This window comes from Haemorhous mexicanus, chromosome 5, assembly GCF_027477595.1.
Source record: "Haemorhous mexicanus isolate bHaeMex1 chromosome 5, bHaeMex1.pri, whole genome shotgun sequence".
In the NCBI taxonomy this organism is placed as follows: Eukaryota; Metazoa; Chordata; class Aves; order Passeriformes; family Fringillidae; genus Haemorhous; species Haemorhous mexicanus.
In genome coordinates this window covers 25104340-25118854 of record NC_082345.1, presented here as the reverse complement: position 1 = coordinate 25118854, position 14515 = coordinate 25104340, and the positions used below count along the sequence as shown (strand labels likewise).

Sequence of the window (14515 nt, the reverse complement as noted above, 5' to 3'; positions counted from 1 at the left end):
ACAGGGCCCACAGCCAATGAGGATGGGCGGGTGGTCGCTCGGTTGCCAGGGCCACGCGGTTGCTAAGGCCTCGGCACAGCGCGGTGGCGGCCCCGCTGCCGCCGTCCGGGCCCGGGCCGGCGTGATGGTGAAGCTCGCTGCCAAGTGCCTGCTGGCAGGTGAGTCTGGCCCGCTCGCTACCATCCGCCCCGCTGCCCACACGGGACTAGAGCGGGCGCCGTGGGGTCGAGCGAGGCCGGCAGCGAAGACGGCCTGGCTTCCCACAGCCCCTCGTCGAGCGGCCGCCCCGGCGGAGAAGAAGTGGGGAAAGAGGCGATGGGAGAGAAGGGAGACCTCGGCTGCCTGGGGACGGGAACGGCGGAAGTCGGGTGTGTTATTAGCACTCGGTACCCGCCCCCGCATAGCACGTGGAGTCGAGCAGTGCCCAGGGAGGGTGTGAGGTGTAGTTGGATCGGCTGAAATCCGAGGACAGGATCTGAGAAAGAGGACTGAAACCCAAACCAAAAAGAGTATTTCTGCAGTGTGGAAAGGTGGGCGCAGAGACTGGAGAAAGCGTGAAGGGAGCAGGGTAGGCAACTGAGTCCTGCGTTATTTGTGAGTCTTGCTTTGGGCTGATGTGAAAACTTCATGTCAGAAATTAGGATGATTCTGAGTATGATAGAAAGGTAAAGCCTAAACAGAGTAGAAGCATGAGCACTTCACAGTGGCATCTTTACCCCCAACCAATTTAGAGGCTAACCTGAGAAAAAAATTAGGTGAAAACACCACTTTATTTGGTCAGGATGGATTATGGAGATGTTAAAAGTGAGTACAGCTGGCTGTTAGCACTTTGTGAAAAAACTTTTTGTTTTTTCCCTTCCTTCTACATTGAAGCTCTGTACAACCTCAGCCAAAAGCACAAATCCATAAAACCTTTGTGTGCAGTCAACTACCAGGTTTAACTCTTAGTTCCAAATTATTTCATCCAGAATAAAATTTTTGCCTTTTTTAACCTCAGAAGCAGCTGACCATCAACTCAGATAAAGCCAGATGTGGTTGTTGGCAAAGGCAAAAGAATTGATCTCCCTTGTGGCTCTACTGCTGTGAACAGCGTGAATATCTTGCCCGTCTTCTACACTTGAAACATAGGCATCATTTCCAATTTGGAAGTTTCCTGCTCCCAATATACTGGCTTTGCTGAAGTCTGTCCAGTTTCGTTGTTTAGTGTTACCAATTCCACAACCATTTAAAAATCACATAGGTGCTCTTTAGATGGCCTGTTTATGTCCTTAATCCTTATTGGGTCTGGAGTGGCCTTTTCAATTCTGTTCACAGCACAAAGAACAGGAATGTCCTATCCCATGTCATTCTTCTATGTGCCACAATAATATCCATGTATTATTAAAAATAATAAATTAGTGAAGCAGACCAGGAAAAATAGATTCTCTGTTGCAGAAAAAGCCACTATAGTGAAAGGGACCAAAGATATGAGTAACCCCAACAACCTAAAGGGAACAAGAAAACACAATTACATAAATAGGAGCAAACCCATCCAAAATGGAACTGGGAGCTCTTGTGGACCTAAGGAGATGGTTATGAAGAGCCAGTGACACAGAATTGGGAGCTACACCAAGGTCAAAAAGAACAGGGGAGAAGGGCTCTTATTAGCAAAACAGAGACTATTGAATTGACAATAGGAGATGATTCCTGTGTTAGCTCAAGGGTCATTTACAGGCATAAAGCAAAAAGATCTGTTGTCTGAGCTTACTGTGGAGACACTACACAAAGGTTTTCATTGTAGAGAAACAGCTGGCAGTAGCAGGCATTTTTGAAAGACTCTACAGATTCTGGCAGAATAACAGAAATATGGATAGAATATATACTGTGAGATGCACTACTGGTGCACCAGACTAAACTGAAAAGGGCAAGGAAATTTACTTTGAGGAAGTGTACTGGTGTGATGGGCTTAAGAGGATGGCAAAGAATAAAAAGAGGGAAAGAACACCTGGGGCTGTCAAGTGAAAGAAAGGCAATGCATTAGTTAAAAAATTGTGCTGGCTGATGCCTGCACAGTTTGGAGCAATGTGTGCCTCTCTATCTCATTTTACAAAGACAGATCTAATTGTCTATTGAAATACAGAATAGCTTCCACTCAGAACAGAGTGTTGTCTTCCGCACAGGCTTGAACTGATCGGAGAACAAACAAGCTGACTTACCAGATTTTCCTGTCTAAATATTATGAGCCCAACTCAGCTCAAAGTAAGCAAGCATGCTAAAAATGTTTAAACAAGAACTACATTTGGTTAATGCATCTAGGGGTAGTTGTCACTATCCAAAACACCCTTCCTCCTCTGTAATAGTATGTGAGCAGAGAGCTTTACCAATTTCCTTCAAAACACCATTAGGAAGCTGTAAGGGAGTCAAAAATATATCCCTTTCTTTGTTTATTCATTAACAACATAATGTAAAATACTTCCTTTCTGGCTTTATTTATTAACAACATAATGTGAAAGACTTGTATTCCAGGCTTTGCTGCCATGAATGTGCCTTTGAGGATAAAGCTTGAACCACTGAGGTTTTTAATTAGTGGCTCCTGTCCTTTTAACTATCCAGGCTAGTGAGACATTATGTGGAGAAATTATAAGCTCTTTGGAAGCATTAAGTCTGTGTTTAGAAAGGGTTATGATTTATCATCTTTTTCATGTAGTAGTATGGGCATATGTGAGTTCTGCAGAGCCTGAGGAAATGGCCTGAAGTTGTGTCAGAGGAGGTTTAGGTTGGATATTAGAAAAAGGTTCTTCATCCAGAGGGTGATTGGGCTCTGTAACAGCTCCCCAGGGAAGGGGTCACAGCACTAAGCCTGACAGAGTTGAAGAAGGATTTGGGCAATATTCTTGGGCACATGGTGTGACTCTTGGGGATGGTCCTTTGCAGGGCCAGGAGTTGGACCCAGTGGTCCTTGTGGGTCCCTTCCAACTCAGCATATTCTACTCTGTGATCCTGTGATTGCTTTGAATCTCGGAGTTTTGTAAGAGCAGGCCAAAGCAGGCAGCTGTCAGGTTTGCCTGGAGTGTTGTGCAAGCCATATCAGAAAGCCTTGGCTCTAGAAGAGAAAAAACCAAAGCCCCTTGCTTTTCCTTCCATACAGGGATGAATCAGCAGGCTCTTCTCTCCAGTCGTGTGCTTTCTCTCTGACATTTGCTTCTGTTATGCTCAGGATGCGACTAATGAGCCACCAGCAGCATTGAGTCAGCAAGAGTTGCTCTCTTAGCAGGGTCAGCAAGAAGAGTTCATTGAGAAATGTTACCAGCTTAAGCAGCTTTGTCTCAGTATACAACAAGGATTTGAGTCTGAGGAGATGGATAACCTAAGGAGAAGAAATAGCCTCCTAGGAAGCCCAGTCTCTCTTCACATAGTAGTTTTCTCTACATAATAACATATCTGGGAAATTTTATTTCCTAGGTAAGGGCTGTGGAGTAAGCATGAATTTTAGAACAAACAGAAGTTCCACCCTGATCTGGCAGTTGTTTGTTGTTGTGCATAGGTCAGAAATCAGATGTCAGCCACCAGTATGCATAATGGCAATATTCATTTCCTTGTGTGGATATTACCTTTTAGATGGTTTTGTGCTTCATGTGACAGTTAAATTGCCTGTATTCAGAGTTAGAGCATCCGGGCTCTTACCTGTAATAGTATTAGAGCTGTGGAAAAATAAGATTCTCTAGTATGAAACAAAAAATATTTTATGGTTTTGGTTTTGCAGGAGATCCAGCTGTGGGTAAGAGTGCTTTGGCCCAGATGTTTCGCAGTGATGGCGCTCATTTTCAGAAGAACTACACACTGGTAAGAATACAACAGGCTCAGACTGCTGTCTAAATTTTTTCTAAGATGAATGGGAAAACTGAGAGGCCTAGAACAAAATAAATACGATTTTAAATTGAGGCATTCAAGGTGGGATCTTAGAGGGTTTTCTTTCTTGCACCTTAGATTCTGATGAGAAAGCATTTAACATTCTGTAAGTCTGCATTATGTAGGTGCTGGTGTTGAAACTTAAGGCAGAATAATTTAGTTAATCTTGTGATTTTCCTACTGAACCAATGTTTTCACAAGGTTTTGTGGTGTTAGAGAGCTTCCCCCTTTAGGGACTACTCTATGAAAAAGCACTGCTGAAGGAGAAAGCTTTTAATTCCAACTATTAAATGTGGATGTGGACAGTGCGCTTATCACTGTGCAAACACCAAGATGTGCTGCATAGCCCCAAGATAATTATAATCTACAGAAACTGTTCCCAGATGAAGAGGATACAGTTTGCAGCCTTTCAGTGTAAGAATCAATGGTGATGACTAATCAGAAGCAGGATAAAAATAAAAGTAAATATAAGTAAAATAAAAAAAGGAAAATATGAGTGTGGAGGAAAAAACCCTAAAATATGTTTATTCATTCAAATAAAGATGGAAACCAGAATTTAAGGATAGAAATAGAACAAACAAATGAGCTACAAAGCAGAATGAGATAAAAGGTGGGAGAAGCACAAATAATCTCAGTCCCATATGTTAGCTCATCACATGGTTAGTGCAAAACGTTCTAAGGCGTGCGTTAGAGTGGCAGTGTGAGAGTGAACATAGACCTGAAGACTTCAGCTAATACTCTGAGCTGTAAATAAGCAAATCTCTTTGGTTCTCCTCCTTTTTCCCCCAGCTGAGCAAATCTACGAGCCTTTGACATATTGGTGAGATTAGGTTACCAGAGCTAGGAGGAGTACTGCTGAGTTTCCAGCGGTCTGTGTTTGATGAAATTGTAATGATTCACAAGAATTGCCTCAATCCAATGTACGGTTGGTATGCAGTTGGACAGGCTCTTAAAAACTCTCCTGATCCTCATTTTCCTGATTCTTCTTGACAGACAGCGGGCATAGAATTGTTGGTGAAGGCTGTATCAGTTCCAGAGACAAGTGATAGTGTGGTGAGTTTTTCTGTGACATAAATTGGGTCAGAAAGAGCCATCCAGAGCTCAAGCCCCACACGAGTCTCATTCTGGTGGAAGATCACTATGCATGTTCATAGGGCAATTAAGTTGCATTAAGGAAATGAGGCTGATCATGTATAATTGCTGATACTCCAGGGTTAGTTTAGTCTTAAAAATGTGGGGTTTGTATACTTGTATCCAACACAACATTTTAAACTAAAGTTATTGCCAGCTTTGTTGAGATTCTGTTCTGTCCTTTAGGGCACTCAGGTTTAGTTTGTGATTCTTGGAACTACAAAAGCTGAAGCTTATCTGTTATTTTTCCTTAATGCCCTATACTCCCACTAATGGAATGTATATAATTTTGTATAAATAGCAGAAGTTACTGTCTCACTTCACATATTCTGTTTCCAATAGGGATGGAAACTAGACCTGGGGCCTTGGAAGTAACTCTTTTGCTGCTTATACTTGAAAAATTGCTATTTACTTTCTCATACTATCTGGAGTTTTCTCAGTGCTGGGAATTTGTCCCTTAGGGACATGACACTGCTGTACTGAATAAAATGTTGGAGTTACAAGTTGCAGTATTTACTTCCAAAACCTTTCCCTACACTGCATTTTTCTTGGCAAGAGCCTTCTTTCTGTTTCCGCTTTCAGGAATTCTTCATTTTTGACTCTGCAGGAAAAGATCTATTTTCTGAAATGCTAGAGAAACTGGTAAGTCTTATGTAACAGTCCTCTTCTTCCAAAGAAGTGCTTTTGCTTTGAAGATCTGAGCTCCCCAGTCTGGCAGATGTAGAAAACTTTGCCTTTAGTGTAAATGGGAATAATTACCTCAGTTGCCAATGCATCCTGTTCTACCTCTCTAAAACTTGCGTAAGTACTAGAAGAAATACTTTCCAGAGAAGGGAAAGCAGATAGGCAGTTTTCTTACAAAAGAAATAGGAAACTTTAACTGAGAATTTCTGTGTACTGTTGTTTAAAGTTATTTTTATTTCTTAGAAAAACATCTGTTTTGCTGCACCTTCAACAGTTGGAGGGGTTTTTTTTGTGTTACAGTGATGTGTTTGATCCAACAGGATTCATTTTTGTCCTTGAGCATAATCCTGCCCTTGGGTTTTTTCCTTCATATGTTTGTGACCTTCCCTGCACAGTTCTCTACTGTGTTATCTCATTTTGAGAAGCAGAATCAGTTAATTGATGTAAGCTTTCATAAGATGGCTAAGTCAACCTAATGGTTCATTGCCTACAAAAGCAATTCCACTTTTACACTTCCACTAGATCTGGTTTGCAAGGGTCTTCTCTAGAAGCTGGCTCAGCTTCTCAAACTGGAAGAAAACCTTTCTACTTTTTACCTAGGATTAATTTTGTGCTGATTCAGCATGAAAAATCAGCTTCCCCGGGGATCAGATGAGTGCCAGAGCTGACACAAGTAAAGGGGCAGGGCTGCACAGACAGGACTAGGGAGGAAAGCAAGACCACTTCTCCCAATGTCAGTGATTTAGTTGGGTCAATTGAAATGTGAAACCTCAGCCAGGGCATAGGATTCCCGGGTGTTAGGCTTTTTATTTTCATCTTAGCAGCTGTGTTTGCTACGCTTACAGCATGGCTGTTGACCGCATCAGTTTCATTAGAGCTGACAGTGTTCCTTTCTTGCTGTGCAGTGGGAACAACCCAACGTCCTGTGCCTTGTGTATGATGTCACTAATGAGCAATCCTTCAACAACTGTGACAAATGGTTGGAGAAGCTGAGGGCTCAAGCAGTTGGGATGCACATCCCAGGTAAGAATGGGTGTGATTCTTGTTATCTACTCCTCTCTTGTAGGACAGCAGTTGTTTCTGCTGAGCTGAGGAATTGGGCATTTATTTTCAGTCAGGGGCAGACATGGCTTCCTCCAACTCCTTTGCTTTTATCAAAAAGCAGATAAGGCTTGAATATGTTTCCTTTTTGGAATCTTTTTTAGGTAGTTATAGACTATTTGCCACGCCTACAACTTCTTCAGTTACTTCTACAAATATTCCAGTATTTATGGCTTACAAGTCAGCATTGATGAGCTGGGTTTTTTTTCTTTCCTTCCATGTCTTTTTTTCTCTAGGTGTCTTAGTGGGGAATAAAACAGACCTAGCTGATCGTCGAGTTGTGGAGCAGGAACAAGCACAGGAGTGGGCTGAGAAACATGGCCTGGAATACTGTGAGATGTCAGTGGTGAGTATCTGCTCCTTTCACCATCTGTGCAAGGGGGTGTTTGTAAAGTTATCTTCTCTTTCAGGCAGAGAAGGATAACTGGGGACTCTCTTCATCTTGTTTGTCATCTAACTCAGTTTTAATCCTTCTTTGGTGAAACAGAGGAAAAATAGTCAAATGCTTATTCCATCTGCAATTGACAACTTTCTTATTTCTTTACAGAAGGAAATGAAAAATTTTGAGGCCCCTTTCCACATCCTGGCAAAGTTATTTCACCAACTGTACAAAGAGAAAGTGGAAACTTTTCACTCACTGGCCTGATTGGTATGATTTATTTATCCTCTAAGCTTCTTCTAGTACTGAGAATCCTGCTCGACTGAATACAGAGAGAAGAAATATGAGCTATTTGCTACTTCATGGTCATCCTCTGGTAATTCAAAATAAACTAGAAATAGGCAAGTAGAAAGACTCTCTTTAAAGCTGCTACCTCAGCATTCCTTTCATGTCCTCTAACTTGGTTCTCTGCTCATTGAAAGTCTGCTAGGTTGGAGGAGGCGGAGAGTAAAAGGGGAGGACAGAATGGAAATTGCCAGCTCTTTGCTTTAATATCTTTTTGTCTGAACAGACTTCCTGCTGCTACAAGCAGGGATTTAGAGGTTTGGAAGAGGAGAGAGGAAACCGACAGGATGTTTTTCGTTTTAAGCCAGCCTTGATGCAAATACTGCAGGGCAGGACCGATTTGGCCCTACCCCTTGAAAAGCATTTTCAGGAGGAGGCTTATTGCCTTAAAACCAACACCTGGAGACTGAGATGTGTGGAGGCAAAGATGGATTTTGGTGTGTTTCCAGGAGCACCCAGAGTTGGAGGCCAATTTTAACAATGTTGCCTTTATCATTTGTAGGATTGATATGCTGGTGACTAATGCATGTTTCTAATTTCCAGAATCTGTTTCTTTCCTTCGGCGTGGCTCACTGTCCCTGCCTGGTGGGAGCTGTGTCGCGTCCAGCCGCTGTCACTTGGTGACGCAGTGCCCTCTGCTGGTCCCAGGTCACAGGAGTTCTCCAGAGGCTGCCACCTCCCTTGAAGTGTGCAGGAAAGGCTTCCTGCAGGCACATCCAAATTAGCTTAGCTGAGAAATGGAGTGAAATTGCAAGAATACCTTTTCTATTCTAAAGATTCTAAAACTTATAAAAAATTACTTTTTCTTCTTCATGTCTTTATCATCTTGCATATTGTTGCGTCATTTTTGTTAGCTGAATTTGGCAATACCATTCTGTTTAGGTTCAGTTCTCAATCTCAAAATCAGAGTCCTCTTATTAAAGTCTCTCCGCTTGTCATTGAATTTCAGATAAAAGACCACGGTTCTGATGTTGCTAGTGGAAACAGGACTAAGGAAATGAAAGACAGCCTGGCTAAGTTACTCTGACTCAGCTGTGTCTGGCTAGAAATTTCGTATTAGAAGGGGTAAAAGCCTAGAGAGAGTTGCTCTATTGTGTGGAGTACTGATGTTCAATGTATAGAGTCTTTGCTAATGCACTATGCAAAAGCATCTGTGGTAAGGTACTGCTTGTAACTGAGCCTAACACCAAGAGTTTCAAAAATTTAACCATTATCTTCCCGATTATGAAGATTAGACTCCCTTGGGCAAGGGAAGCTGAGGTTTGTAGACTGAGCACTGAGTGATTTTTCAGGCAGTCTTTTCAGGAATCTGTGTTTCAAGACTTCTATATGTGTGGTTTATAATCATTTTTATGCCCAGTGCTAAGAAAAGTACATTAAATTGAATGTAAGAAATATGGCTGCAGATGTTGTAGCAGACTTTATGAAGCACTTCAAGAATCTGGAGAAGCACTGGCCTCATTTCACTGGCAACAGTGTGTTAATGCTGAGAACTCGCTAGGGAGCATGAATACCAGTTAAAGAGGATGAGTAGGAGCTCAATCTATAAGAAGTAAAAACAAGAGGTTCTTTTGCTAAAAGCCAACTCAAAAATGACATAACAAGCTGGGAAAGCTCCTGCTTTCTCCAAAGAAGGAAGGAGTTCTCTATGAACTTAGGGTAACTAGAAGACTCACTCTTTTTGAACCTGATTAGCATTACAGGCATTTGTATCTTGCATGGGTTGTCTTGTTACTCCTGGGTGTTTTCTGTTGATTTTCATAGGCCATATAGACTCTTCCTTGCAGGTGCTGGTATCTGCACCTTTTATTCTTACTCTGACTAGTAAGAATAAAAGCTATTTTGGATGCTGTGCTGATCCAGTTAAAGAACTAAAGAAGGTTTGTTTTTACTTGGTATCTCATTTCCCTCTGGTTCTATTGACAATGTGATCACAAAACATGACACATATTTTTTCATATTGAAAATAACATACCAAATGTGTATGTCACCTGTGACATGGTGAATCTAGGGGGAAGAATGCCTTGGGAATATGTAATAAAATTAATTCTGTGCAATCTTTAACGAGGGAGTCTATCTCTCTGCCCTGAAGGACCTCCCATAACTTCAAATAAACACTTTAAATGCGCCTGTAAGATGAAGATTGGTGAATGCTGTTTTATAAAATAAATGCAAAGGCTGGAGGAGCTCATTAAGGGAATGCTTGCAGTGGTGATTTGTGATTTATAGGGAAGCTGCTTTTGAGAAGTTAGTGAAGAAAAATGCAGCCCATGCAGGGAAAGATGTATTGCCTGAGAGAGGAAATGTATGATCTAATTAGCTAACAGTAGGGATTCACCCACTGCCCCTTTCCCTCTTCCAAAGGCCACAACCAAAATTAGAAAAGAAGTCGTGTCTAAAGCATGTTGTCCAACTTGCTTTTTGCAGGACTGTTTCAAGCACGAGTGTGGACACAGTTTAATGTCCTTCAGAATAGTGTGTTTGACAATAACAATCTCAACCCTTTCAAATCTATTTTAACAGTGTAATATATTGTCCTTCCTGGCTAATGTGATATATAATACCAGCCTGATGCAAGTGGTGGTTGTTGCTATTTTCCTGGCTTAATTGTGACCTTGGTTGTAGAGTCTAGGAGTGAAGAGGGGGTAGAAAACATGCGAGCCAAACATGGGAAGATTATGGGAAATAGTTTTGTCTCTGTGCAAAGGAGTTCAGGGTGGTGAGTAAGTGAGCTGGACCGGCAGGATGAGTAAGAGTCTGGAGCTGTTATTAAGTTTCTCCTACCTGTTTACTAACCGGCAGTCACATCTGTAGAGTGAGGATGTGTGTTTGCTGCTTATAGGCTTAGCATCAGTCTGAATTACAGATGCTGTGGAGAACAGTGGGAGGAAGACAGAAAGCCTGTCTGCTGACCAGGAAGCTTGTTGTCTTCTTACAGCTCCCCTGCTTTGTCCAGCTGTGCCGTGCTGCAGGTGCTCAGCATGAGTGTTACAACACAGAAAAGACCCAGCTCAACCAGAATTGAAATTTCAAAAGAGGGGGAAGGAAACAAACAGGCCTTTAACTGGTTTTAATGGATAGGTAGTCCTTTTTCCTGCTTGCTTGTTTGGTTAGACAAAACCATTTCTTTCCTTCCTGGAGTCTCTCCTTCTTACCTTTCCTTTGGTCCTTGTGGGTTTGCACAGAATCTCTGTTATACTTGTGCCCTGCTTTACTTAGCTTGATACATCACCAGCTGATTTTTTTTTATCCTTCTAATTTCTGCATTATCTATTCCCAAGGCTGCAAGACATTTCTTCTTAGATTAATAGACAAAAGGAAACAAAAGTGGAATTTTTAGTCAAATTGTCTTGGAAAAAAAAGCCTTAAGAAGCTGTCTGACATTCTGAAATTTTACTGGAAATTCATTTGTGTAAAGTTGTCATATTAAAGGTGCTTTAATGGTTTTGTTTTGTCTTGCCAGACATAGTCTACTGCAGAGTGGAATTCAGGATGTAATTCCAGAAAGATCAAGTTTTATTGTGGGAATTAATAGGAGTTTCAAAGCTGATCACACTGTGACAAGATCTGTTAAGTCTTAACAGTGGAGTGGTCACTGCTGTTCATAATGAAGCATTAAATATACTGAAATGGGGCTGTCAAAACAGTTTCTTCTAGAGATTTGTTCATTTTAAAGACTTTAAACTTTAAGAAAGGACATCTTTTAAAAGACTGATCTGATAAATGACACCATTTGGATCAGGGTTATTTCTGATATAACTTCAGTGACTTGAAGAGCTGGATTTAGTCTTTTATGCCAATTGACTCCCCTGGGTAAGCTTCATTTCTTTACCCACTATACACATCTTGGACCGATCTGACCTGATAGCAAAAGACACATGATGTTGTTGAAAATGAAATACTGCCTTGGGGCAGAAGGATAAACTGTGTGGCCTCCTGAGGTCCTCCCAGCAATACTTTCTATAATTCTATTAGATTAAGTGAGGAAAGAAGTAGCGTGGAAAGCACAAAACAGGCTAAGTCATAAACTAGCAATTAAACTGGGAGCTGGGCAGAAAACGTACAATCTATCCCAATTAAGAGCTGTATCTCAAGAGAAACTGGGAGCCTGACGCAGGTGCTGACAGCAGGGAAAACACTGCATTTCTGTTCTGGAGGCAGCAACTACTTTCTGCTGGTGCTTATGCAGATCTGTGGGGGTCCTTACGCAACTCAAGGCTGTGCTCTGTTTTTAATAATTATTGTATCTCTGATGTTCAGGTGGCAGTTGCTTGCAGTTGTGGTCTCATCTGCCTACACAAAGTCAGCAGCATGATGTCAGATTATTTGCTAGTGGCAGGAAGACATCCCTATTATTGACACCTGCATGATGGGACCCCTCTCTCCCTGTGCATTTTCAGTCCTTTTCATATCTGCTTCTTGATGGACAATATCCACCTCTGCTTGCTCTTAACAAGTAATTTTTCCATCTTGCAGATGGTACTCTGTGGAACCTAGGGCTGAGGGACTTCTCAAAGGTAGAGTCAGAGCAGAAGCACTTCAAGGGCCATGTTGGCCTCCTCAACATCTCTTTTGGCCTAGGGGCATATAATTTCTCTACTTCTCGTGTCCTATTTCCTCCTCCTGCTGTCATTTTGCCTGGAGAACAATGTCTTATGTGCCAGTTACCCTTGGCTCTGTTGACCCAGAACAACAATGCTTGGGGGAGGGAGGAAGAAGAGAGCTAGACTCAGTCTTGAGTCTTTTCAGGGCTCTTTAGCTGTTGTGACTCTGTTGAAGTCACCTGAGAGATGGGATTGTTGCTCAGTCTGGGGTGTAATTTCCTGGCAGGAAACTACTAACAGAGTCCTGGCAGCCTCATCTGGGCTCTTCAGAGCTTGCTGCAGTGTAACTTTGTCAGACACTGGCTGTTCTCCTTCTAACCTGGGGTTTTGGTGGGAATTTTTGCTGGGGTTTTTTTACTCCTTGGAGGTCTTTCGTGTAACTGTCATGGCTTTATGTATTTCCTCTCCTAGAGTTGTTTGTCAAGAGAAGCTTAGAATTGCTCCCTTTCCCGGTCTCTGAGATTTAATCTGGAAATGTTTAAAAGGGAAATATGACAGGCCCTACATGTCAAGCTGGGGTCAGGGATGGGGTCAGTTTGATGAGTTTCCCTCCAGCCAGATATACATCAATTGGAGATATGTGGAGCCTGTGATCTTTCTGCACAAGTACTAGAAAAATAGCCAATATGAGGGCTGCCAGATAGGGACTGTGAGGAAAAGGATATAAAGGCAGAAGTGATCGACTTCAGTGTCCCAGACAGGGGAAAATGCAGGAGCAATAGGGGAACAGGAATATGTAGGAAATATGTAGGTCTGTATTCCTTCATGAAGAGCACAAAGGATTTGCTGAGGCAGATTGGGAGGGTGGGATTTAGGGATGAGAAAACCTGAGGCTTTTCCTGTCTTTTAGAATGCTGTATGGAAATAAAAGTGGCAGGAAAAGTAATTTTTGCATGAGCCACTGAGGGAAAATGAGGATACAGGGTAGAGCTGGGTGACCTTGCAGGTGGAAGGGCAAGTGATAAGAATAAATAACTGAAAGGAGATTTTCAGGGCCAAGGGCAGACAGGGGAATTCAGAGCCATAATTAGGAAGGCCACTGGTAGCCATCAGTTTAGGTTTAAGATGTAGGGCCTGCATGAGAACAAGGCAGGAAGAGTTAAAGTCTGTGTGACAGGGTTGACACTGGAATTTGAAAGGGCAGTAGCAAGGATCCAGAATGATGAACCTAGGAATAGTGTGGGGAGATAAGCACAGCAAGCTGTGATGCTGTGAGCAGCAGTGGCTGGAGACAGCGTACCTAGGTGAGACCAGAAAAAATAAAGTAGGTATGCTGAGGGCACTATCAGACTATCAGGGTGGAAGAGTGTGAAGAGATGTTGCAAATTCATATTTGAGTACAGCTCTTCTGAGGGAATTTCTGAGTGAAGGGAAATAGATATCTACAATTGGTACCCACAGATCTTCATAAACACATTCAAAACACAAATTAATTCCAGTGCTATATCCGCTATCTCTCTTTTCCTTTGCCAAAAATTATTATGACCTTTGTGCTTTTTTTTGGGGGGGGGGGTGGGGGGGTGAGTTGGGGAGGGGGAAAGCAGGCAACAACACATACATTTATGCCAAATTGTGATGTTGCATTGTAGCCACAGTTCTCTTAATAGAGGGCGAGCAGGCACAACTTCCTAGGGATATTTCCTGAGAACCACAGCAAGGAACCTCAGAGAAAGAAAAAACAATTCTTATCTCATTTGCTGCTCCTGTGTTTTTGCACATATGGAATGTGTTGAAAGATTAGTTACCTGAAGGAATTTGGTAATTGGATTCTGCTGAGGATTGTTTTGTTTCCTTGGCCAATCACAAAAAACTGTGTCCTGACTGTCAGGAGACAGTCATGAGTTTTCTTTAGTATTCTTTAGTATTCTTTGTAATATATAGTATAATATAGTATAATAAAGCAATTCATTAGCCTTCTGATATTATGGAGTTCTGCACATCATTCTTCCCAGATGTTGGGCGTCTTAGCACTGATACTGCATCATGAAAACATTCAGGAAATGGAAAGAGAACCTGTACCTCCACCTGAGCGGTCAGAAATGCCCACTATGACTTGAGCATTGATATGTCACAACAGAAACTTTGCAATCAGTTCATACAGCAGAAGGGATGGAAGGAATATTTTCTGTGTTGGTTTCCCTTCTCTGCTCTTGCTAATTGACTCCTGTGAAGCATTGTTCTCTCTTAGTCTAACAGTTATGTGTGGGCATTGTGGGCCAGTTCTAGGACTTTATTTCTGTGATGTTGGGTGGCTTCAGTTTGAGGGCTGTAAAACTGGAAGTGTTGAGATTCAGGTTACAGTTGAAGCATCAAGCATAAAATCAGCTTGTAGGCAACAGCAGAACAGAGTATCTAGGAAAGCTGTCTTGTGGGGTTAAGATAA

General features: G+C 42.1%; 1 protein-coding gene across 2 annotated transcripts; it reads left to right on the top strand.

Annotated features, from left to right (window-relative positions):
• The first annotated feature begins 30 nt into the window (after positions 1-30).
• On the top strand, positions 31-9719 carry IFT27 (intraflagellar transport 27). 2 transcript variants are annotated; one of them, XM_059846339.1, is made up of 9 exons: positions 47-158; positions 267-368; positions 3743-3822; positions 4882-4941; positions 5602-5661; positions 6609-6726; positions 7041-7150; positions 7352-7453; positions 8072-9719. In XM_059846339.1, exons 1-8 carry the CDS (start codon positions 125-127, stop codon positions 7448-7450), a joined length of 663 nt encoding a protein of 220 aa, XP_059702322.1. In that variant the 5' UTR covers positions 47-124; the 3' UTR covers positions 7451-7453; positions 8072-9719. The 2 variants fall into 2 exon arrangements, with proteins under 2 accessions (XP_059702323.1, XP_059702322.1); XM_059846340.1 differs by lacking the exon at positions 267-368 and having other exon boundaries at positions 31-158.
• The last annotated feature ends 4796 nt before the right edge of the window (positions 9720-14515 follow it).